This window comes from Chaetodon trifascialis, chromosome 13 (genome assembly GCF_039877785.1).
Source record: "Chaetodon trifascialis isolate fChaTrf1 chromosome 13, fChaTrf1.hap1, whole genome shotgun sequence".
In the NCBI taxonomy this organism is placed as follows: Eukaryota; Metazoa; Chordata; class Actinopteri; order Chaetodontiformes; family Chaetodontidae; genus Chaetodon; species Chaetodon trifascialis.
The window spans coordinates 19,898,274-19,926,089 of NC_092068.1; the positions used below are offsets into that span (position 1 = coordinate 19,898,274).

At 42.4% G+C, this 27,816-nt stretch overlaps 1 protein-coding gene across 1 annotated transcript; it reads right to left on the bottom strand.

Annotated features, from left to right (window-relative positions):
- Positions 1-27,816, bottom strand: oprm1 (opioid receptor, mu 1). Its single transcript, XM_070977994.1, has 6 exons — positions 26,858-27,816; positions 5,766-6,115; positions 4,008-4,183; positions 3,259-3,437; positions 2,558-2,741; positions 1-2,474 (listed from the first exon to the last, which is right to left on the bottom strand). The coding sequence occupies exons 1-6, from the start codon at positions 27,136-27,138 to the stop codon at positions 2,469-2,471; spliced, it is 1,176 nt and encodes a 391-aa protein (XP_070834095.1). The 5' UTR covers positions 27,139-27,816; the 3' UTR covers positions 1-2,468.

A 27,816-nucleotide genomic window follows, 5' to 3' on the forward strand; every position in this document is an offset into this window, starting at 1 on the left:
CACGATGCAGATGACACTTTATTCAGATGCAAGAGAAAAGGCATTCAGTGAGATTCAGAGTTACATTTTATTCCATTGCGCTGATTAACAGTAAAAATTATATGTATTGTGTCACAGAGTGTCGTCCTTGAATTAGAAATTATCATCTGTACATCAGATTACAAGAAATGGCATTTCAAGATTAGAATACAAGTCACGACTGAGTCAGAAAACAAGCAAATGATAAGAATGAGTTTGGTGGTGCCGTGTGTACAGATTTTATTTAAATTTACCTTCAAGAGTATGTTGCATCAGATGTTTCTGCTGCAAAATGTGTCTTTAGGTTCATGTTACATTAAAGTCAAATGTCACGTTCTACACTTCTCATATCTTGCAGTGTCCATTGATGTAATTAACACTGTTTCTGACTGACTTTGTAATGTTTTCCCGCTGACTCGTTTTAAAATGAGTCTTGTTAATAAGGACTTAACTATGAACTTTATGGCTACATGAGTATCGTGCTCAACGACTGAGGCTCAAATGTCTCCTGGGCAAAAATGCAGCACCCACACCAGTTAATGATCCATGGAGGACACGGAAATTAACTAATTAGCTCCTAGTATTACTTGTACGCTCAGGAAAAATGTAAAACAATTTGTTCTAAAATAAGCCCATTGAGCTGTTTAGCTATAAAGGCTTTTTTATTGTCATTTTAAACCGTAGGATTTCACTCTCAATGTTAAATAAGCTTTTAAGATGAGGACTAACCGGTGTGTTTGATGAATGTAACTCAGTCTTGGGTGATTCTGGCCTGAGCTGCAGGAGAGCAGACTAACAACTGCAGTCTTTCTCACAGCTACGGGCACTTTTGAGTCACTTTACCTGCATTTCTTTGGACTTTTCAGATCACCCGGAGAAAGCATGAAGATGGTGAGAGCACACAAACTCAGGAGCTTCATGCCAAATATTTTTTTTCATAGCATAAGAAAGTGACAGCTGACTCCTCAAAACTTGTTTTGTGAGCATAATGTGTTGTGAGATGAAACATATTGTGCATCAAATGCAGCACATGACATCTGATGCCACACACCGTCCAAACTCAGCTGCTGCCATGTTTTCACACAGTTTATCTCTTCAGTTAACGAGGCAGATTCAATATGGCAAAAGTTCTGTTTTGAAGACTCGCTGGTCCACCAAATTCTTTTCGGGCGAGTTCGTGATTTCACGTTTATAAAAAAGCAACACAATACATATAGTATTTCACATGAGAGATTAATACAATCATGTTCATCTTTACAGGCTGATTAAAAAGATACTGATACATAGAACATCAAGGAGAGTTACTGTAAAGGCAGCTGGCAAGTATAGCATACAGCACAACACGTAAGCACAAGCAATTCTAATGATCACAACAGATGTACAATCCTGCTTGGCTCACAAGTGACTCCATTTAAGCCCATACTTTGTGTAATGGCCGTTAAGATGTAGTTAATCATACACTGGCGGTGCCATATGTCTGCACTATATGCCACAATAGCACGCTCTGTGCAAACAGGCTGATGCGTCTTCTTTGCTGGTTTAGATGATCCACAGTTCAGCACAAGGATCCAGAGAGACAAACACAGCTGGTTTTCCCTCTGTACATTCAGAAGTTTGTCAGATTCAACAGAGAGAACATGCAGAGCTCTACTGTATGTCTACTTAATGATGAGTCCACAAAATGTATATAGACGGAAAGGAAAGGAAAGGAAAGGAAAGGAAAGGAAAGGAAAGGAAAGGAAAGGAAAGGAAAGGAAAGGAAAGGAAATCCACATTTCCTGAACTGTCCTCTCACATGTGCAGTTGAAAAAGAAAACATCAGGAGGGAAATCAACAGATTTGCTTTAAGTCATGAACAAAAAACAAAGACAGTATATTGATTTTTTTTTTTAAAACCTAGAGAATTAGGATGAGGGTTATGGCGGGAGGTTTAGATCAGCTTTGTACAGAGCAGAGAACAGAACAACATCATATTAGCGTGTGCAACAATAAGTGTTGGCTTTTATAGATCTGTCTTTGCTGCACATATTCAGTCTATATAGTCTTTAATGTCATATCACCAATAAAAATAATGAAAAGTAGATTAGAGTTTTGAGAAGTTGTAATGGCGTTAATGCACAATTTAGTGCAACAACCTCTTCAGTAATGAGGCCATGTTATTGTAATGATGCTTGCTTCTCTGTTCAGTCTAGCTCGACCCATTTCTGTATCTGCTTCAGTGAGAGTAAAAGCCTTGCACAGCCATGCAGTTAGTGATCTGATGCAGCGCTGCAGTTAAGCTTCCCATACATCGTTAAAATGGTCTGTGCTATTGAGTCTCGCACTTTGTTTGTGTGTATGTGTGGGTGTGGTCAGAGCCCGGTGGTGACCTGCGTGACTTCTGAGTTGAGATCGTCGTTGGCCACGCCGCCGCAACAGCGAGAGTCCACCGACGACCCCTCCAAGGCTAGTCATACCTGGAGAGAACAAGCATGTTTATGTCACACAGCGTGCAGTATGTCGACATGTGCCCTGAGTGTCTGCTCACAGACTTGTCTACCTGTTGATTGGACCTTTCTCCTGTGTTTGCGCTGTTCGGTTCACGCTGTGGGAGCTTGCGGCTCGTGGCTCCGGTCCGGGAGGAGTTCTGCATTTCCAGCACCGAAGGACTCGGGGTGCAGAACTCACGGAAACAACGCTTGAAGTTCTCATCCAGGTAGCCGTAAAGAACTGGGTTCAGACTGCTGCAGGGAGCAAAAACAAGGTCCACATTTTGACCTTTATATACAGTAAAATGATTGAAAACTACAAGTCAACTTGAGTCATTGTAGAAAAACGTGCATCAACAAATATATGTTATCAAAAAGTCAACACCATTTGGCACTTATCTGTTAAACACGCTTCTCTGCTCATAATAAACATTCTGTTATCTACATTTAACCAGACTTTCCCACAACACAACTTGCTGCATTTCACTGATAAAAACCACTTTGTCTGCAAATGCAGGACAGTGACCGCAGTGATAAAAAATACAGCTGTGGCAGAGGTGAGTGTGCACACACACACACACACACACACACACACACACACACACACACACACACACACACACACACACACACACACAAAAATGGCACTAACCAGAGTTCAAAGTGGTTTAAACCATAAAAATAAAATCAAGCAAATTCTTCCCCTAATTATTTATCTGAATTTTCATACCTGGGTTTTTAGGAGTAATAGTTTTGATACTACAGTGCGAACCTGTTGGTGTAGCCCAGGGCGATGCAGAAGTGCCAGGTGATAGTCTGCAGCGTGGAACTGGGGATATTGATGAGAGCTGTGATGATGACGAAGATGTGGATAGGCGTCCAGCATATGATGAAGACGGCAACCACCACCAGAACCATGCGGGTGATCCGACGCAGGTTCCTGTCCTTCTCCTGTGTGTGTGTGAAGGAGGTCGATGGTTTAGTGTTGTAGACAGGAGGGACAGGATGGGGAGAAGATGGTTAGAGAGAAGAGAGGTAAACGTGAGACAATCGAGAGGCAGAGAGGAAGCAAAAAAGATGACGGCTCCACTTGTCTCTGCTCTAAATGCATCCTCATTAAAACACGTTCTACAGCCCGTGTTTGGAACATTTCCTCAAATACTGAGTGTGAAATTATTGTTGCTGGGTCATTTCACTTTCTACTGCAATTAATTAAAACCGAGCCACAACCTCAGGCTTAAGTTGATTTTCTCTAATTGTTTTCTCTTGAGAGCGGCGAGCGCACATTAATTTGCATGCATGCTCTGGGCTGCCTTCTATTTTGCTTCAGTATTCTGAAAGATAAAATCAATTAATTATTCAGTAAATGGGCCATGGAGTTAGACCCAAGCTTTTAAATTTTCACATAATGCTCACTAACGCTTACATTCTGAAGATCTCATTTGCATCGATGTGAAAGCCTTTGGCACTGACTGTGGAAAACAGCTCATGTTTGTGTAAGAAAAACTGATTTGTCTTAACCTGGGAGCCCGACAGCATGCGCACGCTCTTGAGCCGCAGGATCATGAGCCCGTAACAGACGGTGATGATGAGGACGGGCATGATGAAGGCAAAGATGAACACGCAGATCTTCAGCAGGGTGTCCCAGTACCAGGATGGGTGGGGGAAAATCAGCTTGCAGTCAACAATGCTGGAGGCTGTGCAGGGTGAGGAGACACGAGAGCACACGTGTATGTTCACATGTGCACAGGTAAAGACACAAACAGTCATTACTTCCACTCTATTTTCTCTTGTCTTGTTCTTTTTAAACATCTGCTCTTCCTTTTTCATGTGTTTGTTTGATCCGTATACAAAATGCAACCAAATGTTGTGTTGTACAAGCGTAATAACAGTATTTACTGGTGCAACTAATAATTATTATTTCTATGATTAACTGATAGTTTAGACTTTAAATGTTCAATTAATGATGTAAAACAGGGAGAAGCATCAAAATCTCACATTTAAGAAGCCGGAACCAGTCAACAATTTAAACCTACAATAACAGATTTGGCCACTTGGGGGCAGTGGTAACCAAATGCGAACAGTATGAGGATTCGTCACTTTTTACGTTGATATTGCGACTCTCACTTATTTGCAGACAGTTGCTTAATTACACTTCCAGCAGATATCGAACAATAGCAGTGACAAATAGGTAGTCTATTATTTGCTCTCCTTTTCGCTCAGTTTTTGGGCTCAACCAACTCCTGAATGACATAGATTCCCATCATCCCACAGTGAATAACTGACAAATTGTTTCAGCCCTTTTATTTTCTGTCTTTAAGGGGTTAATGGACAAGTTTCAAGTTTTTCACTTGAAAGTGAACATTGCCCAGGGGCCACGGTTGCCCAGAGGTTATTATTTTGACCATGAGCCACAGCATTGCTGGTTTGAGTCGGACTGTTTGTCGCATTTCAGTCTCCATCTTTCTCCCTTTATTTTCTGTTGTCTCTCTACTGTCCAAATCTCTAAGAAAGGCATAAAATACAAAAATGGTTCATTTTCTAAATATATTTGCTTTTTGCAGCTTATGTTTATCCTGTTTGGGCACTTTGTGTGCATGAATCCTTATAATTAGGATCTTTTCGGATTTGGCATATATATGAGGACAGTCTGTTTCCATTATCTTGAGGCCAGTAGGTGTAAACGCAGTCAGTGTAACTGATATGTTGGCTTGCATGTATTCATTTACCATATAGATTAAAATGATTATCATCCTCACAAAACCTGTTTGTTTTTTTTTCTTTTCATTACTTTCTCTCTTCCACACAGAGTGGATTCACACTTCAGCAGCTTCAGCAGTTTTCTCTCCATTACCACAGCAATTACACAGAGACACTGTGTCAGAGAAGCCTATCTTTGTGTAGGTAGCTCTTTATACGGACAGTTATTTTAGTCATTAGCCAGGCATATAGCATTAAATAGTTCTTTTGTGCACTTACACAGAGGAACCTAAACAGCTCCTATGGTGTGTCTCCTTTTATAGAGTTTGCTGGAGTACATAATTGCTCTTTAAGGCTGGAATGAAGAAAATGACCTGACTGTGTTTTCTTGCTGTTTTGAGTTTGTATTTGCTTCCGAGCCCTCGTTGAACTCATCATCTGCTGTTGACTAAGAAAGAAACAGCGCTTTTGATGACCCTACAAGGTCAGCTTTGTCTTCCATGAGTGCAGTTTGAGGGTCGGATGCTCCTTTTTGACGCGTATGAGTGTATGAATTGTGCACGTGGTGTGCGTGCTTACGAGTGACAGCGGTGGAGGCCATGAACATGACGGGCAGTCCGATGGCCGACGAGAGAATCCAGTTGCAGACGTTGACTATCTTGGCGTTATGCGGCGTCCTGAAGTCCAGCGCTTTGACCGGGTGGCACACAGCGACGTAGCGGTCGATGCTCATGGTGGTGAGCGTGAAGATGGAGGTGAACATGTTGTAGTAATCGATTGACATCACCATCTTGCACAGCGTGTCCCCAAACGGCCAGGTTCCCATCAGGTAGTTAACGCTCTGGAAAGGTAGCGTGCTCGTGACCAAGGCATCGGCCAGAGCGAGGTTGAAGATGTAGATGTTGGTGGCGGTCTTCATTTTAGTGTACCTGCACAGAAAGCAGGGATTTATTATGAAACATCAGGCCCTGAGGACAGACGTGTAAAAGGACACCTGCACTGTTTACAAATGACTGTAGTTTTGTTTTGTGTCTTTTTGTAGTCACTTTGTGTCTTTCTGTGGTCGCTTTGAGCCTTTGTAGTCACGTTGCATCTATTTGTAGTGATTTTGAGTCTCTTTGTGGTCGTTTTGAGTCTTTGTGCATGTTTTGTGTCTTTCTAGTTGTTTTTAGTCTTTTTGTAGTCATTCCTTTTGTAGTTGTTTTGCATCTATGTAGTTATTTTGAGTCTCTTTGTAGTCAATCTTTATAATCTCTGTGTAGGAGCAAAAAAATAATAATAATCAGGACACTTTTAACTTAACTCTGTGACTTTCCAACACAAACTGTTTACAGTCACTTCAAACAGAGGCTCTGGCCCAGAGGCCCCGTGACCCGTTGGGCCCCTGGACGCTGTAGGCCTATTCATTAATCCATTCATGACAGAAAGAGGGGAAAGATAAGGAAAAAGAGTGGATTCAGTTTGAGTTTGAAATGTCAATCTCATCTTCAAACTAAAGTCTTTGATTAAGTCTGAATTCAGAAGGATCCGCCTGATTCTAATAATCAGTGTCTCTGTAGTTACACTCCGTTTCCTGGAAACTGTTAATGAAACACCATTTTAAAACAGTGCCCTCAGATCACTGTAACTGTAGAATTAAGGGTTCTTTTATTGGTTGAGAAAATTTTCCCACTCCTTCAGCTAAATAAAAAGGTGATCTTTGCACAGGAACAGCCTGAATCGCTGAACTCCTGTCTTTTGAACACCATTTACCGAATGCATGGTTGAAGCTCTTCTCCTCTAACTCCAGGTGAGTGGCAATCATAGAAGGTGTCCTGGAATGTTTTGTGAATAATTCAGGCCCCTTCCTGAAGCAATTTGGAAACAGAAATGCACACAGAAATGCTTGAAAATGACTAAATAGACTCCATGAAAGATGCATTGAAAGTCCAGGTTCAACTGTACTGAAAAAGAAGTCACAAAGGACAAAGAAGTAAACACTCGTGTCACTCTACAGTAGCTTTTTGTCATCTGAATGATGGGTGATCAAAGGACTGGATTCAAGGACTGTCCCTTTTATCAATAGAAAGTATCCTTTCAGTCAGTGAGAAACTGTGGTTGTTCAAAGAACATGGAGGATAGTGGAGTGTTTATAGGAAAGAGAAGAAAAAGCATGGATCCATTAGTGGACAGGATGAAACACAGACCTTCAAAATGGCTCGACTGTTTAGAGCTCATGTCAGCAAAGAAATATACTATGTTTAGAATCTGTCGTCCACGTTGCAACGACGTGCAGGTGAAGCTGGACCACATCAAAAAGATCTGATTCATGATTTTTGCACGTCACAGCCTGCAGCCCAAAGACCTACATGAACTATGTAAGCAACAGTCATGATCCAGTTATTCCTTTAGGGCTAACACAGTACATGACATCCAGCGTTCGTGAGAAAAACTGAGAAAAAATGTGGAAAATATGGTTTAAAATGACGTGAAAAGTTCAGCCACAGCCCGCAGCTCGAGCCCGCCTGAACGTTTGACAAGTTCGAGTGAAGTATGGCATTTTAATCAAGCTGCTTTTGTTTTTCATAATGTCAAATGTGAGGAGGATTTCCACTGCTGAGTCCCACGATGAGGTCAATATGCCTGCGAGTGATTGTAGAGCTCCACGGAGCGGCATTACTCAGTAAAGACCTAATCAGCCCAAATAATGAAGCTATAATGAAACTAACTGGGAATTAGATTCTGCTGTGAAAGGCACTTAAATTCGACTTTCACTTCTTAATCTTAAAACGTCAGATATTCAGATTTTATTCTTTCTTCCATCTAGGCGATAGTCAGATGAGAACATTGATACCTCTGTCCTGCCTGTCAGAGGACCCCACAGCTGGTTAGCTTAGCTTAGCATAGAAGCTGGCATTAGGAGACACAGTTAGCATGGCGCTTTTCAACAGGTAACGCATAATCAAAAGCTCACTAATTCACACTTAACATCTCGTTCCTTGAATCCTAAGAAGTGTAAAAATAAGAAAAGGGTTAAATGTCAGGCTTTTTCTTGTCTTTTAGCAGTTACCAAGCAACCAGGGAAGACTCAAGGAAGTTACTGGTTGTGGCCAAGAAACAGTTTGACACACAACCCCCATAAGAGAGCGAACTTACACTTTTGTTACAGATTAAACAGACGTGTTACAGGATGTTAATTATAGAGCTTCAGAGCTGCACTGGCATCTCATCCAACTCTGCTGTACCACTACTAAATTAATCTGGATACACAAAGTGACAATGATACAGTGCGCCCTCTGGCCTTCGCTTTATTAAACTGTCATTCTACCTGCGCTAAACTAATTTACTTCTGCTTTGTTCTCGCACTCTCCTCAGTAATCCCAAATCCTCTTAACAACCAGACACGACAGTTAGTTCATTAAATTCTGATTAACTTTAACACTGACAGCTTAGTGAGTTTGTTATTTCAGGCTTTATTTGCACAGGGACTGACAAGGCACCTCGAGATGAAGTAAAACCTGTCGCTCTACACTGAGTGGTGAGCTGGAGCTGCAGGTAGTTTCCAGCAGCCCCTGATTGACTGTGTGACTGTTGATAACATGGCTGCAGATGATGATAGCTTGTGTTTCTCCTGTGTGTCGTATGTCTGAAGCTTATGCATGAACAACATGCTGTATGGGGGTGAATGGCCTAATCTCATCCACATTAACTGAATGAGGTATTTTATTAATGAGTTTCCAGCTTTAATTTATTCTTTGCCCTCGAGGTTTTGCCACACTGATCACCCATTTATTGTCATGATGTAATAATATTGCAAGATCCCCATGCAGTCTTTGTAATTTAGATTTCTGAAACTGAATATTTTTCTGCAATAGGAAGAAACATACAGTAGAATTAACAATATGAGATCACTGTTGCTGCATTATGGTAATGCAGATAAGAGATCAAATAAGATAGGACAGATAAGAATGCAATACTTCTCAGCAATACACAGATTGTGTTGCTCAAAACTAGCTCATACACATCTCTTTGGAGGGACGTCTGTGATCTTCCAGCTCATTATTGTTGGGGGACTGTGGTGTGGACTGTATGTTCCTTTTGTGCTGATGGTGCCCTGAGAGTCGTCCCTATCCGTGCTTGCTAAAAGAGTTTACATGCATTGTTCTCATGCGTTGTAGCAAACTGGTTCATGTAAATGCGTGCAGATGTGCAGCAGATCAGTAATCAGACATTTTTTTGGATGCATTCTTCTTAACTTAATGGATTTGAGAGAGGAGACATTACGCCGGTTGTCCTCTTTTTCTTCTTGATCAGTGTGTGTCGAAGAAAACTGATGGTGCGGTGAGACGAGGACAGCATGCAAACAGTTTTAAGTACAAAGATGTATAGCTGTGTGCCATTATTTCTCCTTTCGTCAGCTGCTCTGCTGTTCCTTTCCCTGTCTGCAGTCTATTGTTACGGACACGTGATGTCTGCTTGTCAAATAACAGAAACCTGCATGCATGGCCTACACCATCTCTACCTCACCTTAACCAGCTGATGCAACAGCGTAAAGGTTAATGGCGCTGTCGCTGAAATGAGCAGATATTGATTGTTGTTAGCAAATATTTTGCAATGTGTCCTATCAATAATTTTCTCATTATGTTGATAAAAATAACATTCGGGTGATAAATTAGGAGCATATTAAGGTAATTTATGGGCTGCAGAGTAGCACGAGATGATGTTACCTGGAAAAGAGAAAACACTTTTATGAGCTTAAATGACTACTGTGTTACATTAACTGACAATACAGAGTCACCAAATGGACATTTACTGAGATATCTAACACATTATTTCTTTATAAAGCGTAAAATTAATTCCCACGCCAGCAACAGTCATTTGATAAGTATCACTCATAAAGAGGATACGCATCTCCCACGGATGGTTTCTCATATTGGATGAAAACTTTGACAAGAAGATTGAAGCTCTGCTCATTCCACATAGACAAAAGATGAGGACATCGTCTTATTATATGTCAATAAAACAGACGTCGAATGAAAATGTTTACAGCAAATATTCAGCGTACTATTGACAGGAAGTGAAAGTGACAGCAAAGCCTCAGAGAGGCCAGACAAAAATCTTCATTACATTGCCTCTGTGAATAAACACAGCAGAAAGTGTTCAATCTGCCTCTAAACTACCTCGATTTATTCTTTTCCTGGACCACTGAAGCAGGGAGGCGGCAGATAAATATGCGGTAATGGACCTTAAAATCGTCCAAAACAGTCCTTTCAGTGAAATCATGTATAATTCATTGCCTTCCATCTACCCATTAGCTGTGGTTCCCACCTGGGGAAGAGTCGCCCTCCATCTTCCTGTGTCTCATCTGTCTTTATTTCTCCTTAAATGAGAAAACAGATTTGACAATGACGGTAAATTATCCCTGAGACGATACTGACGAGAAGCTGGTTTACAAACTCATCATGTGATCTCACAGGATGTCCTCCAAACACTGAAATCATTTGACACACACTGTACCAGTACAACAGTGTTAATTTAATAATTTCAACACATTCACATACAAAAAGCTCTTAAATGAGCGGGGCAGCTGAAGATTGGTTGTTTTAATATGCACAAATTCAACAGAGCTTAATGTGGCCATTTTGGCAAATTTGACAGAAGATCCCAAAAAATCTTCTATGAATTCTGTATGAAAAACTATTCAAAGGAAAATTACAATTGCCTCCAGCCTGGCTCCATAATGAGCCTCATCTGTTGCTGAAAATGTAATGCAGAAGCACAGAAACGGCTTTTCGACTGCTCGTTATTCTTCTGAATGAGACGTCATTTTCTTTCGTTTTGGGTCCTTGTGATGTTGATCAGAATGATGCCGATACATGACATCAGTGAGTGAGCACCTTTGTGATGATGGCACGTTAAACCAATAATATCCACCCATGTCTTTAAATTTTTTTCAAGTCAGCCACATGGTTCAGTCAACAGGAGGCTCTCTGCAGTAAGGAAAGGCATCTCCAAGCTGTGTACAAATTTGCTGGAAAAGACAAACATGGACAAAAAGACAAAGAGACTTACAGCTTAGCTTACGTAAGGATGAATGATCCTTTTTCTGTTGGAAAATTCAACTGCTTCCGCTGTGTGGTGCATATAAATTCCCATTTCACACTGAATCTTTCACTCCAGCATGAAAAGCTGCACAGAAGGAACTCTGACATTGTTGTTTCTGTTGGTACTGTAAAAAGCAAAAGGACATTTAATATGTGGTCTTGTGTTAATACCCTTTTGGACCTGTGCAATTAATATAATATTGTTTTCATTTTGAGGTCAGCAGTTCAGACCCTTAGGACACGTTCAAGAACAAACATATTGATCTTACACCTTTAGCTGCAAGAACAAGTACAACACTGAACTGGGAATCTAAAAACCCACCGACAACAACTCAAAAGCAAATTATATCGTATCTTGATATATTTATATGATGTTCAATTTAAAGAGAGGACTTTTTTAAGATTTGGTTTCTATGTGATGCAAAGCCAGCGTCTGAGTGTCTTCGTGCTTTTCTGCAATTGTTTTAACTCATTGCTCTTCTTTATTTCTTTGTTCTGTTCTTTCTTGAGTGTTAAATGTAACTAGATTTTTGCTGTGCCACTCACCCAGAGTGGGGGAAGGGCCAAATTCCACCAATATTAAACCAAAAAAATGACCTGTTGGTGGCGCTAAAGGAGGCCGTTGGGGGATCACCAAAGCTGCTAAAATCCAGATTTCTAAAGCAAATTCCACGTTAATCCATGCAACAGGGGTGAAGACATTTCTTGCCTGAACTCCAAAGTCATGAGAATTTATAGTCTGATAATCATGAACGGCTACAAAATGTCATGAAAATGCATCCTGTAGTTGTTTTAATTAGCACGACAAAAAAAAAAAAAAGAGAAAAAGATACGGCTGACTGTATGCTCGGATGTATTTCTTACTATTTCAGTTGCCGTCAGACGTCTTAATCACTGTTCACATACATGTTTAAACACTGAATCAAAGTGCAAATAAATACTGCATGTGCTGTCCGTGTAATTGGGCTGACGGAGGCCAACCCCAGCTGTTCAACAACAAAGGATGAACACTGGACCCATTATTTCTGACTGCCAATAATGTCCGAACTGCTTTCCTTCTTGTTCGATTAAGGCTACGCTGCAGCGCTGACTGACATGAACCCATGAGGGACATCTGGGCGGGAGAGAAAAAGCCCACACAGCACGTTCCCGGTCCACGAATACAGTACGCAGCACGGAGCCATTCAAATGTTCCTGAATGTTAATTAGTTGATAACTGTTTTCACGTGTGTGGATCGTGCTTCACCATGGCAACAACCATGACCAGGTGGAGGAGGGTCTTATGGCAGGTTTGACTGAGATAACATCACACGATAAGAACATAATGACGGTGAAACATCTCTGAACACGAACTGATGTGACATTCTTTGGCTTAATGTCTCTCTGTGAATAGAAAAGCTCAGATTTAATGATGCAGCGGCAAGAGAAACCTGTCATTTCTCTGAGGCCAAACATTACAAAATCTAATCTGTGTTGTTTTGAAAATTACATTTACCATTTTTGATGTTTCTCCTTTTGATGCTGTCTAATGGGTTCCAACATCAGCCTGTGAATACCACCTCCACTCTTGTATTATTCAGGGGCCACGGCCGCCTTTCTACGGGAGAATGATGAATCTTGATGGATAAACATGAAGCTAATTCAGCTCCACTTGATTTAGTTAAGAGCACAGTAAAACACATTAAAGCAAAGCGATTGAGAAACAAAGGGCTAAGGCTATTAATTTCTGTGAAGTAAAACGGAAAAAGCAAGGGTTTATAAAAATGAAATTGGATGAGGATTTATTATAGTTTACGGCTAATTCCCTGCTCATTGTCTCAAGTAAATGTTTCTTCTGGATTTCGGTCTTTAATGCGTCAAATTGATCATTTTGGAATGCTAACAGACATGAAGAGACCAGTGACATTTAAAGCTACTCTATAAGCACCAGTATGAACTTTGTATATCTTTGGAGCAAGCCTGTAGTGAATAAACAGTCCTGTCACCATTTTTCCAGCAAATGTCAACATAAAACCTGCACACTTGTGGTCAACAGTTTAGAACAGAAGCTGATTGATTCTCATGGTTGTCGTTGCAGAGCAAGCTAAACACAGTTCATCATGAGCTGTGAAGCTGCCCAGTGTCTGTGTAGCCTTGTGTATGATTCATGGGCTGCTGCTGGGTGCAGAAAGACGATTAAGTCCTGTTTGCCGTACCAGAGGCTGCTCATGTGAACAGACATCTGTATGCCTCTGGCTTCGACCAATAACACTGTCCCTGCATGATGGATGAGGGTGCGCAGGGTGTGACTGCATGTCTGACTGCTGGGCATGTGTTTCTGTGGCGAGCAGTGATTGGACTCTGTGCTTTCACTGCATGTTAGTAGCACACATGTTGGGAGTGTGTGATTCTCTATCAGCTATATGAAATTTCATATGAAAAAAAAAATTAAAAAAAATCTAGAGTACATACAATGTAAAACAAAATCTTACAAATTGTTAAGAATAATGAGACAGGGATATGTGTCTTTGATTGATTCTTCTAACTGATTGCCTGCCAAGTCAACATAATCCATCACTTTGATGATTATAAAAAATCCAATACTGCTGTAAATGAGTCCTGCTCATTGATTTGCAACATTCTCCACAATGACCTCTTTCACCCAGAGACATTATCAAAGGGATAGTCACCATGGTATGCTCAAACAAATCCTCACCTCAGCGCCAGTGGCAGTAATTCCTCCCTCATATCAAACTCTGCAGTAATCAAACACATTAACATGGCTAGCTGCGCAGAATTTGCTATGGCTGTCATTTAAAATCACGTGGCAGAGAGAAAAACATCGTGCAGTGTGCCACATCAGTTCTGTCTTTGAAGACTGTCATTCATCCCCGTTATGGTACCTCTACGTACTCAACAAAGGCAACTTAGACGTTTTGCCTCAGCCACAAGGCTTCTTCAGTTCTAACTGACTGAGTCACAGGCATGAAGAAGCTCTCTTCGTCAAACTGAAACAACCATCGCTGAACAGCGGAGGTGGTCTACGATGCCACTAACCAGCCGCTTAGAATGCAGCCCCGAGACCCCTCCTCAACATCCATTCACACCACTGACCCCGATGACTCACTTGATGGCCGAGCAGATCAATGACTCCTGATGGACTCCTCACCAGTCAGTTATAACTGAAGACGCCTCTTGGATGAGAGGTGAAACGTCCTCTAGGAACTCAAACAAGTCCAGTCACATCAGTAATTCACTCTGCGACGAGACAAACTGTTACATTGGAAAAAACCTTCTCTCGATGCGAACAGCTCCACAGCAGCAACAACAAGGCGCTCATAACAAATCCTCCTTCCGAATGAAGTTTCAGCTTCTTAGCTATTAGCCAGCTCACCACACAACTTCCCTGGATAACACTGTCTCTGTCTCTGTTGGATATAACTTTTGCACCTCTACGACTGTAAAACATACTGAGTTGCCTTCAGAGCCATTGACAGAAGACATTAAAAATCACCTCAGAGTATTAAGGCCAGACATTAGGTTTAATAAGCTTTGATGATGCATTGGGAAGATTCCGATAGTGATTTAACTAAAGGAAAATAACGGCATGGATAATGATCGGCAAAGACTGAAATAAATACCAGCAGGCATTAACCATTAGAGACAATAAATAAACCTACGTGACAGTAGGTACTTATTGCTTTATTAGTGTTAATATGTTTGCAAACCATGTTTCCCACAGTTACTGTTTTTAAACTCTCTTGGAAATCATCTCAGTAAATGGTTGTCATTAGACAGGCACTGCTGGGAATATACAGATCCCAATATAGCCTTAAATGTTGTTAAACTGACTCATGCAGACAGACAGATTGAGATCTAGCACTCACTGTGACACTGATATAAAAGCTTTAGGGACGTTTTAAAGATATTTCGATGAATGACGCTAACTCAAGGAAAGCTCGGAGCAACAAAAGGCTGATACTTGAATAGGAACCAGCTAAAAAAGAAAGAGGAGTCAATATGAAAGGTGCATTAAAGCAATATTTTTTCAACTGAAGTGATTCACGGTTGTGTGAAAGTTTTGCTATGGTAAATTCCCCATTTTGCAGGTTTTTTCAGCTTTGAGTTACTAGGACTGATAAAACCAAAACAAAACAGTTTGTCCACAAGAAACCATTAAAGAGCCAAATTCAACTGGTTAAGAAAGTCATAAACATATGAGCCATTTTTGTCAGAAGGAGAAGACCAAAACTTGGCTGCAAGGCCAGTGAATACTAGAGTTACAGCCATCATCAGTGCTTGAGCGTGGTCAGAGATGTGCTCTATTACATCTGTAAGCACACCCAACAGTGATGCCACTGGAATTAGGAAGGATTCCCAATGGACCATGCTGAATGACTGGTAATGGGTCAGAGTCTGAAATCCAGCTTCAGAGAATGGGATTCAACACACACGTGCAGAGAGAGATTCATGACTTTTCAGTCATCGAACAGCACTTCCACATCTGCGCCGGCCACTCCACTAACCATTACAAAGAAAGCGTGTTGTCATAGAGACTCTCCATTGGTGACAAAATTATTACTACTGTGAAGCTTTGCTTTTAAATTACTTCGCTGAGGTTTCTGTGAGAGAGTGAAAGACAGCATTTAATAATTGACAATGTTATCACATCCGGCTCTATTTTAGCAGAGCAATCACAAAGACGGGCACTAAGCACGAGGTCATGTGTGGAAGCTCTGCAAGAGTGTCGCCAAGCACACGTGCTATTTCCATTCATATAGCAACAGCGCTGTGTGCAAAAGAGTTTGCTGAAGTGGGACAATAACACGCAGGTGTGCCGATTAATTACCATCTCAACCATAAATCCTGAAGAGACGGACAGAGCGTATTCTAGGAGAAAGAACGTGTTGCACTGGTTGCATTAATCTTTGCATTTGTAAGCAAAGTGAACTGTGACCTCCAGATCTCCACTCCTCTGATTTACACCAAACTGAACAAACAGAGCAGACTGAGAATCAAAACATACGTCAGACAAATCCTCTGGTAAACTTAACTGATTAAAAGAACAGAGGAAGGAGTATTTGCATAGGGCCTTTATGTATACGTGTGTGTGATGTGCGTGTATGGATAAGTATGTAAGTATACAATACCTGCCACTGTGAGTCCTCTGTGAAATTGACTGAAGCTGCCTGGATTCAGCTTGACAATGCACATTTCCTGGCTCATATGCAGACAGGGAAACAGATGTGTAAACATACACAAACAGGCAGATAAATAGAAAATTTCATTATCATCCCCAAATGTCAGAGAGACAAACAGCTTGGTGAGCGTGTTTCGGGCTGTCAGACAGAGACAGATGGACACCGTTGTGACGGATGTGCTTCTGTGCAAGTTGAGGGTTGAGACTCAGAGGCTCAAAGTGATGCATTCACACTCTCACACTCGCCAACACACACTGGTATGAAGAGTTACAATAGGGTTGATGTAATAGTGAAAATGACTGGACCTAAAATTGAACCCTGTGGAGCTCCTTTTGTTACTGGTAAAAACTCATAACAGTAGGTTCTTAATTCAGATTAGTTTCTCCCTGATAGAGAGTTCCTGAACCAATTACACGCAACGATAACAACTCAGATATCATGAAGCCTGTGCAAGAGCAGGCAATGGTCTCCAGTATCAAATGCTTTGGATAGATCAACAAAAAGTGCCGCACAGTGCTGCTCATTATCCAAAGCTGGTACAAAGTAACAGCAGATACAGTACTGTGCCCCACTCCAAAACCAGACTGAACCTCCCTTATGTGGAGCTATGACACAAGCCATTCTTCAAAACCTGCACCAGAGGAAATAGAAAGTTTGAAAATATGAGTGATTTGCTCTGAGATAATTTGCGTCCAGTGAAAAAAAGGCATCCAGATTGGCCTCTCCAGTACATTTCCTGAGATAGATGGCAGGGAGAGTAATCACTCTCCAACTGTCATCACTCAGAGAGTGAGAAACAGAGAAAAAATGACCAGTTGCTACAAAATGTTTATTCAAAGCTAATCTGTTTGTGGTCAGATAATTACCAGTCGCTGACCTTGATCTGAATAGGAACTGAGAAAATATCGTTATTTTATTAGGATTTACAGCCTTCCAAATATTTGCAGGATTTGAATATGAGCTGCAGTCTAAATCCAGAAAATACTCTGTTTGGCTCTTCTCACCATGGATGTGCATCTGTTTCTGACTTGTTTGAACGGCACCCAATTGGAACTATTCCCAGATTGTGCAGCAAGGGACCAGCCTTTATTTCTTTCCATGAACAAGTCTGAGAGACCATTGGTAAACCAGCGGTTTGATCTATTTTTACCCTATTGCACGTGGACAGGTTACTGCGTGAGTTAAAGCTTTTGTCCTACAGGAGGTCCAAAATTAGCCCTCCCTTTTTTAAATGCCAAGATGTAAACTATTACTACATAAAACACACCCCAGGGAGATGATAACTGTCACTCCTCTCTGCATCCTCTGCAGATCCACCATGTGCTCACTGACAGAAACATTTAATAAAAACATCAACAGTGAGAGGTTACATACCGGAACACACCTAATAGACCTGACCTGAACCAATACAAAGCAATCAATATCCATGGACACACATGCTGACCTCCAGTGGGGGGAAACGGATGGACACCTCCATCCACAGGCGTACCAGAGCCCCCGAGTGCTCGAGTTGATTTCAGACATGTGGTGTCTTATTCATGTTTTTATACTGGGTTGGGTAATAATGACTGTGACAGAACATGATAAATATCTATGTAAGCACTGAAAACAAGTATAATATTCTAATATTAATCTTAATCGTGGTGAAAACTGGTACATCTTAGCGTTTTACAGATACTTCTCCGGTTTGAAACTGGGACAGTCCTGCGTAAACTGGGACGTCTGGTCACAACCCTGCAGTGCAAACAGACTAATGAAAGAGGTCATGGGAAATGCTAATTATTGACACAAATCATCCAGCAAACACTTCAGACACACGCCAACACATTTCTCTCCTGCTGTCTTTACAGCCGCTTCATGTCCGTCTTTACAGGCTGATGAAAGGAGACATCCACATCACACGTCAATCATCTCTCCGTCGTATCAGATGCAGCCTTTAATCTTTAATCTGTACATGTTCTTTCCCTCAGCCTTGAGGCCAGCAGCAGTGTGATGATTACTTGTTTTAAGTTTCATGTCCCTGAAAGTTGACTGTCACATTGTAGTGAAATGAACTTTAACCAAGGACCAAATCTTTCAAAGAATCTGTAGAACACTGGCAGCCGTAATATGAAATGCTAGTTATTTGTATTGAACAGGTTAAAAGATACTGTTATAGATTATTTGAAAGGATTAGAAAAAACTCAAAAAATAAAGAAATGAATATGTGTCGTTGGGCAAAATTTTTAACTCGCAATGAAAACCACAACAGTCCAAACTCGGCCTAGTTGAGAGATGCTTGAATCTAATTGGCAAAACACACCAAACAGCCTCTAAATGAGATTATCTGGATCACAATGACACAAATCGCACTTGCCACATGTGCTCAGCATCCACTTCATTGTGTTCGGCTCATGGCTTTGACAAACACTGACCACTGCTATAATGGTTTTCAATCTCTGGAAATATGACAAAAAGAAAGCAAGTCAGGACAAACCCAGATCCTCGGTGACACCGGACAATGGAAACAGGGACCTCAAGAAGAGTTTATCAGCTTGTTGCTTAGGAACACTATTGTTCATGTACTGAAGATCTTTTACAAAGGATCTCTCTGTGCCCTGGACCCCCGTCTTAAATCAATATTTAATAAATGCAACTGTTGTACACAGCAGTGAAAATGTTTGTGAGCTCCCAAACTGTAAAGAGTTTTACTTCAGATGAGGAAGCCATTGACCTCTTTGGTTTGTTTTGTTTGCTCATTGTTCGTACATTGCGACAACAAACAGCTTTTTTGAAAAGACAAAAAAATGTACTGAAGTTGTCACACAGCTACAAGCAGCGAGGCGTAACCGAGTCATCAAATTGATTGTGTAGTGAATCCACGATACCCTCTGGTGCTTTCAAATGCCAGACTGATGAAGAAAGACATGTTTAACAGTACCTGTCATAATGTAGGAAGAGCAGAATCAGGGTGAAGTGAGTCACTGTGTAACTGACGGAGGGACAAAAGAGCTGAGCGCTCCCATCAATCCTCAAATAAAGAACGAGACAATATCTGTCTTTATGGTTCCCTCCTCTGCGGTTAATCATCTTTCTTCATTCCTTCAATTCAATAAAAAGAAAGAAACTTTCTTTCTCTCATCAGTCTCCACAATCCAGATCCGGCAAATGGTGGCAAAAGTGAGCATGAACACCTCCTGTTGAATCCGGACTGACGCTGCTCTAATTCTCCAGCCGAGTCCAGTGATGTTAAGAAGCTCATTACTCACACACACACACACACACACACACACACACACACACACACACACACACACTTGCAAACACACACAGGAAGGACAGCCTAATTACCTCTCTGCAGCATCTACTCATAATGGTCTCCCTAACAAGAAATTAGACTCTGTACCACCCTGTTGTGCGCAGATACACAAATTAGTAAGAGCAGCATCTCTCTGACACTCACACTGAGCCGTTAAACTCCTTCACACTGACAATAATAATGATTATTGAAAGCTTTTTGGTGAACGAGTCAAACGATTAATCGCCATTACCAACAGATAGGTTTATTGTTGGCGGGGGTGGAGGTCGGGCCCTGAACATGCTTTTTGTTGCTCATATTGTGCAGGAGAGTTTGCTCGGGCTCTAAAGCAAACAAAGCGACTGCAGCGAAGGTGAGCAACAATTATCGAGCTGCCTGCCTCCCGTTAAAAGTGATCAAGGCCACGGCGCACAAAGGCCGCATGTTCAGCGCTGCCAAGCTGTTACAAAAGGTCAGAGGGTGAGGTCTCAAATGTTTACAGGCTTTGAAGAGCAGGACAGGACAGGAACGCAGCTCCGAGGGACTTTCACTCTGCAGGGATTGGAGGTCCGTAGCTGCTGGAGGCACGAACATCTGCTGTCGGTGTACCTTCACAGCTCTTCTGTGTTTAAGTGAAGAAAGCCCGTATGCTGGATGCGCCCACGCTGTCTCAGCCTCTATGTGTTAACAGCCACACGAGCACGAACTCACACCCGAGACACGTGAGGATGTTCATGAATACACATGAAAGGTATCTACACCTTTAAAGCAGGCAGGGTCTGCGACATGAAAGAGAGGATTTAAAGTCACTGATTCCCAGAGCTGATTGATATGCAATTTCCTTTTATTGATAAAAAAAATACTACGGACACCTGGTGACTTATTTGTGTTAATGAGGGGGAAGCCATTCCCTTTCATCCCACACAACTCCCCACCTGGTAATTATAGCCTGTATATTAATCCTAGTCATTTAAATGCAGTTTCTCTGAAAAATCTTTTGCTTTGAATGATGTGTGGCTGTTTGAGAGGACAGTTTCACATATTTCTAGTCCATCTCAAAACAATAATGACATGCAGACTGTAGTTTGCTGTAGTCATTCCTCCTGTCCGTACTGGCCTTAAAGAAATCCCTTCCATAAAGCGATTTTTGATCGAAGGCGTGGGACTGAATCCACAGTGTTGTGTAAAAATGGATTGTGAAGTTCAGCTAAAGCCCATATGAGGCTTCTGCAGCCAGAGTTTGACCAATCAGCCGGTCATCTTCCAGAGTCTTTTTGGTTTGCATTTCCCTCTTTGTGCTGCCATGGAGATTGATTTCTCGCTGAAATTTGTTCTCAGACGGTTGAAGGCTCATATTAACTTCAGCTGAACTTTAAATGTCATTTATGCATGAAATAAGGACTTCAGATTTTGTCCGCAGCAACTGTTCAGAATGACCTGTTATAAGGATATTTTCTTTACTTCATAAATGGCTATTTTAACATGGAAAATAATGACTAAATGGTTTAAACTTCCACCTTTTTGATGTTCCCTCAGTGTTGCACGACAGGAGAGAACATCGTTATAACCATTTTCCCCCAAAACACCCTTTGATTTTGAATTTGTTTTCCATTGATCTTTAGTGAGCCACAGCGGTGCAAATAAATATTTTGGGAACCCGTTTTTGTTTGGGCCCTCTGCTGTCTACCGTTATAGCCATGGCTGTATCCCAAGAGATCCCCAGTGTATCCTTGTGTTTTCCCAGTGTTCCCAGTGCTCCCCTGCCCGCTTCTCTCTTTGTTTATGCCTTGTCTGTGTTTATGTGTTGGCGTGGTCCTCCTTCCTGACTCTCCTGGCTCCCAGCTCTGGTCTTTGTATCCGCCTGCCTCCCATCAGCCTGCAGCACATCTACCCCGGCTGTCCGAGCACTCTTTGCCAGGCTGCAGTCCCACCTCTGTGGTAACCACTCATCAAGGCCAAAGCTCATGTACAACAACCAAGCCTTTGCTCCCTCCATGATTATCCTGCCTCACCTGCCTGGACCACATTCTCCCCCATCATCCACTCATCCTTAGTCCCTGTTACAATAAAACTCGCTCACCTCCAAACACACCTGTCGTCTGTGTCCTGCGCTTCGATCCCACTCATGGTCACAGCATCTACTACTAACTATGATTTGATCTGATATTCTGCTGCAGCAACACTCCTGTTGATTCCAGTTTGTTATCGGCCTTATTCTGCACTTGACACGGAAACATCTGCACAGATTTTGATGTTAAGCTTCCAATTTCTTTTACCGATGACTGTGATTTTTTCTATTCTTGTTTAACTGTTGCTCGGAGGTTTCTTCACCTCTTTCTGCCCTTTCATTTGTCAGTCTGGTTCAACCATTGAGCCCTCTTTTGTTCTCCAAGTGCAAAACAATAGTTTTATTTGCAAGCCCTTGAAAGGGGACTCTCTACAACCTGAAAGCATGACAGACCATTCTAACTTATAGATTGTCCTCTCAGCTGTCTGACTGCATCGAAACAAGCGCGTCTGCCAAACTTGTGCTCATTTAAATTGCTTTAAGAAGTGGCCGCTATGGACAGAAGAAGCCATTAGAGTGACAAATACCCGTTCAATGCACATGTGGGTGCATTGGATCGCTTACAATCAACAAGCACTGGAAATTATTTTGTGAAAGGCTTTGTTGGCGAGCATTAACTTCAAAGACTGAAGGTTAATGTTTGAAATCAGCCTGAGACCATTTGTCACGTCGGCCAGCGGGAGCATTCGAGAAAACCCATTAGGGAGAAACATTACTGAGGATCTATGGCATTAATCTTGCGATCTGGATTGTGTTGACTCTCATCATAACACCATATTTCATGTGACTGGGCTCAAACTCACACATACGGAGCAGGGACCCAGATGTTGAGAAGTTACTTTGACATCAGCGAGCCGGTTCATGGACGCTTTCTGCCTCATGTGAAGAAATCGAAAGCAGCACAGTGCGTGTTGTTTGGCGGGTGTGCAGATGTTCAAAATGTTGCAAAAGCATGCACAGCTTTAGAAATGCTTTGGCTGCTGAGCGTGATCCTCCAGGTACAGCTGCCTGCTCGTGTGGCTGGATGGAGGATAGAGGCAGGTGTTTGGGGAGCCGGTGGAGTCATTTTGCACTCACCGATGCTCAAAAGGCCTCCCATTGTTTCCATGGTAACAGGAAGCACTCTGGCGGCACACTCCTCGTGGCACCCAGCAGTTTCTGTTCAACCGCAATTGATTTTTTCCCCGATTGAGCATGCAGATCTCTGGCGGTGTTTGTTTTGCTCACGAGAAATTTGCGGATGTAAACGCGGAGCAAACAGACGAGCAAAACGGACATGGAGATAAAGAGTGAGAGAGAAATGTTTTATGGCATTGAGGTCAGCATTACTCAGACAGCGGGGGGCATTTCTCACCCACTGCCGTCTCTATTTAATCTAGCAAAACTGCATTCAAGGCCATGACTGTAAAGTGGGGACGGAGGCTCAAGATGACATTTCCATTTACAAGTAAATATCCACTGTGTCTTTAGCTAAATGGCTGTTAGCTTTCAATCTACTGGCAGAGAAAGAAAAGACCAGCAGAGACGGAGAAAAAGAGTGAGGTTGATGGATGTTAATGACCCTGAAGGACTGCGGTTTTCAGAGGAATCACACGTGTCCTTTATCTTCCTCCCAGTTGGCTTAAAGTCTCGTTAGTGGAGCTGAAAAAGTTGCACAGGTGGAGCAAACAGCACTTACTCTTACATTACTGACATACTGTAGCCTTAGTGTCACTTTTAAAATTGGAAATTATTTCTTCATTAGTAATATTATTATTATTATAAAGTTAAATGTTTCAAAGCTTCTTTTACATTTCATTTTGTTGAACATCACCTTTAAATCGTTGCTGTCACTGATTTTTGTGCAGTAGGAGCTTCATGGTACCAGTTGTCCAGGTTTTGGTGAAGTAACCCAATGAGAGACGGCGACCTCAGAGACAGCAGCTAACGATAAGGAGGCTAGCTGCTAGCCACGTTCAACAGACTGAAATAATGAACTTCAATACAACACACAACACACTGCTAACAATATTGTTGTGTGCTGTTTGAGTCATACACTGTCATGGTGACACAGCTCTGTGTTTTCCTCAATAAAAAGGAAACAGGAAATAACAAGAGACAATTCAGTTGATTGGGTTCACAGCAGACGGACATGTTTAACATATTTCTGCTGTATTTTAGAGGAGCCGACTGGTATTTTCTCAGTCAGCGTACGGATACGACCCCCTCAACCCGCCCCAAATGGCTGATGCCCATTTCATGAGTGCCAAGAGAGGGCAGGAGACGGGAATGTCGTCCTACGTCTGATCCCAGGAATCCGCCAAGGATGAGCAAGCTAAAGCTCTCGTGATGCCCTTCACATCAGTCATCTGCTTTCCAGGCAAACTACTTTGGAATACATAACACACGCCTGTAAACTGACTCATACATCATGACCACTCCGGTCCCCCTGTGAGACAGCTGCAGACACAGACCCCGACACGGAAGCGATGCTGGTGCATAATAATCATTCCTAAAGTTGGCTCCTCTTCTGTTTGTGCGGCGCTCTCCCACTTCGTTTTGTAGCTATGGAAGAGCCAACGGCCAGCGGTGGAATAACAGAATCACAAGCACTCTCATTAGAGTGGGACGGAGGGGCTGAGCAGACTGGTTAGACTGGGATGGAGGGGCTGAGCGGACTGGTTAGACTGGGACGGAGGGGCTGAGCGGACTGGTTACACTAGGACAGAGGGGCTGAGTGTACTGGTTATACTGGTACAGAGACTGGTTATGTTATGCTTCGAGCATGAATGAGCAGAAAGTGAGCCCAGGCAGATTGTGGAGGAACTGGCAGAGCACCGAGCTCACAGAATGACGTTTAGACAGACGAGAACAGCGACAAACTTACTGAAGCGTGTAACTCTCTCTCTGCGTTTCTGAGCCTGATGCTTATTGCGTTGTTAAAGTGGCAGGTTTTTTAATATGTGCAGCTTAATATTGCTTGTTGCGCCTGCTGTGTTGTTCATACCTGATTTAAAATATTATCATTTTAGTTTAATTAAAATTTCATTGGGTTTTGTCCTCATTTCTGTTTAATTCTGGAAGGCCATTCTATAGTCATAACTGGTATCAACCTCAGGCTACAGATGTCCGTCTGTAGAAGAGAAATCATTTGTTGGTTTGGACATCAGGGCTCTGTGGTGTGGTTCAAGCTCAGGCACAGCACGACATTATCCCACCAGTCTATAGCCATCGACCTGTTAATACACCTTAGTTTGTAGCCTAAAGGTGATCTTTAATCTAATCAATGTTATTATGTAACATCATCATCACCCTTTGTGCTGAAGTAAAATTTACTCTGAGTACATTTTCACAGACCTACAGTACTTTTTAATCTGAGTGCATTAATACACAAGTAACTCTACTTTTACATTAGCAATGCAGTGCCCTTTCTTTCCCTGGGGACATATCTGCCATAGACGCAGAAAACATCCTGAAACGATGTGTGCATTCCTTAGCATACAGTAACAGAACTGTTTGGCTATTTGACTGTGAAGGGGATGATGTGTGCAGTCTGGCAAATGAGCATTCGCTTCATGCTGCATCAGCCCTGGAAACAGCGGGGAAGTGGGGGGAATTATAAGTCTAATGATATAATAAAGTAATGATAGAGAACTAAATGAAAAGAGAGAAGCCTCCTCTTTTTTTAAATGTCCAATAAAGTGCTGTAATTTCAATTTCAAAGCCATCTGACCATCTGCCTGATAAGTTCAGCACAGCAAACCCTTCACTCTTCCCTGATTCCATCACACCAATAAAGTGTTTCATCACAAAGTGGAAGAATGATGGTGGACCACACTCACCTTTATCTCCATTCTCCTCCACTTTCTCACTGCTCACCATCCATCTGTCTCCCCTCAACCCTCCAATCATCTCCAGCTCTTTCCCAAATTCATTTCTCACCTGTTTTGACCTATTTTTTCTCCTCCAGCTCTCTATCTGCTTCCCCATTCTAGTGACTTTTACCACGTGAAAGAGCCTCATCTGGAATGACAGCATCAGCCGGGGAGCAAACATAAATGTCACAAGTGTAATTAAAGGCCAAAATCCTCCTTCTCACTGTGACATCCACCTCAGTGGGCTGATGTCGTTAACACAACAGGTGATTGTTCATGAAATTGCATCTTAAATTAACACAGAACTGTATTTATATTCTTATGAACTCCATCAGTGAGTGTCAGGGTTGTTTAAATCAACATCAATGTATGAGATTTTCTAAAAAAACAAAAAAAAAAAAATGTAATTTAATATGTGATATTACTGTCAGATCAGAAATCTGTCAGAAAGTGGCCTTAAAATTTGCTATCTGTGCATCATTCATCATGTTTTATTATCCTTTACTTTACTAACTTTAAGCACATCAGATTTACGCCAATTGCTTGTTTTAAGCACAATCCCAAATCCAATTAAAGCCTTTAATTTTAGATCACTGTGTACAGGAAAACAGGTCGGTCAGGATTCATGGTCCATAATGTTTTTGTGTAGCACTCTCATGGGAGCAACGTGCAGCATCAGTGCGATTTTCCAGTTTAGTTACGGGATTGTGGATGAAAGAGACGCAGAGAGAGCGAGTGCACGCTGTTTCTATACATATGCACAACACATATTGTGCCTCTGTTGGCTGTTGCTATATGAAAGAGGAAGGGTGTTTGTTTGTTTTTTGTTTTTGTTTGTTTTTTGTTTTTTTGTGCAACAGCCTCCTCTCTCCATCCCCTCGTTCGGTTTGCTTTTTGCGCGCCGGAGCAACTTGGCTGAGGGTTGAAGGCATTTTTACGCACGAACGGCAGCTGAGCGCTGTCAACACCGCATTCACATGAACTCACTCGGCCTCATAAACACACACACGCAGACAGACACACACACACGTACACACCTTTGTGTACAATACGGTTAATACAGCAACAGGTTGCTGTAGAGACTTTTCTCACTTAAAGCCATGTTACAAAAAGGCTGTTTAAAAAGTACAAAAGGCCTAATTATGCGCAACGCAGCCGAGAAAACACATCCACACATATCAGTGTTTTATGAGGACTTTTCTGGCTTACCTGACGATGACATACATAACCAGCACGTTTCCCACCAGCCCCACCACGCACACTATGGAGTAGAGAGCGGTGATGACAATCGCTATGATGACCGGGTTGGCGTCGTCGTCCAGGCTGCCGGTCAGTCCGCGATCCCCGTCGCACCGCGCCTCCGCGAAGCTCGTGTTGTTGTTGTTGTTGTTGTTGCCGTCGGTGAAGTTCAGACAGAAGCTGCTGTTGTTGTAAAGCACCGGGAGCTGGCTCCGGTAATCCGCGTCCGAGCCGTTGCCTGCGCTCTCCATGGTCCTCAATGTGCCGTAGGTGCTGTGCGCGTCTTTCGCCTCCACTCGGGCGCCCGTCTGCGGACTCGCTGTCTGCGATGCCCCGCTGGGTGCTTGTCTCTCGTGGTCTTGGAGAAGCGCTGTGTTTCAGGCGCGGGACGGACCGCCGGTAACGTCTGATCTCACCGTGCAGAAGAATGTGACCGCGTGTGATGTAGTGACTACTGACGACCCTCGCGCGGCACAGCGAGCCTGCACGGAACAGAAGCGACAGCGTGAAAATGAATTGTTCGCTCCCTTCCTTCCTTCCTCCCTAGGTTCCTTCCCTTCTTCTTTCCTTCCTCTCCTTTAACTATACTCCCATTCTTCCCCTTCGCTCGCATTCGCTTGTTCCTTCAATTTTGTCCATTTTCTCCTTGACTTTTTGTGCTTCCTTCATTCCTTCCTGACTCCTACCCCCTTTCATCCTTCCTCCCTTGTCCCCTGTTCCACCTAACACCTCATTGTTCATTCCCACTTCATTTCCTTGCTTTCCCTTTCATCATCCCTCCTTTTCCTGATTCCTTCCTTCCCTTTCTCATCCCCTTCCTCCCCCCTTCTACCTTTCTAGTCTCTTTCCTTCCTTTAACCTTTCTTTCCTCCCCTTTCTCTTCCCCTTGCTTGCTTTCTTCCCTCCATCCGCCCTTCCTTCCTTTCTTC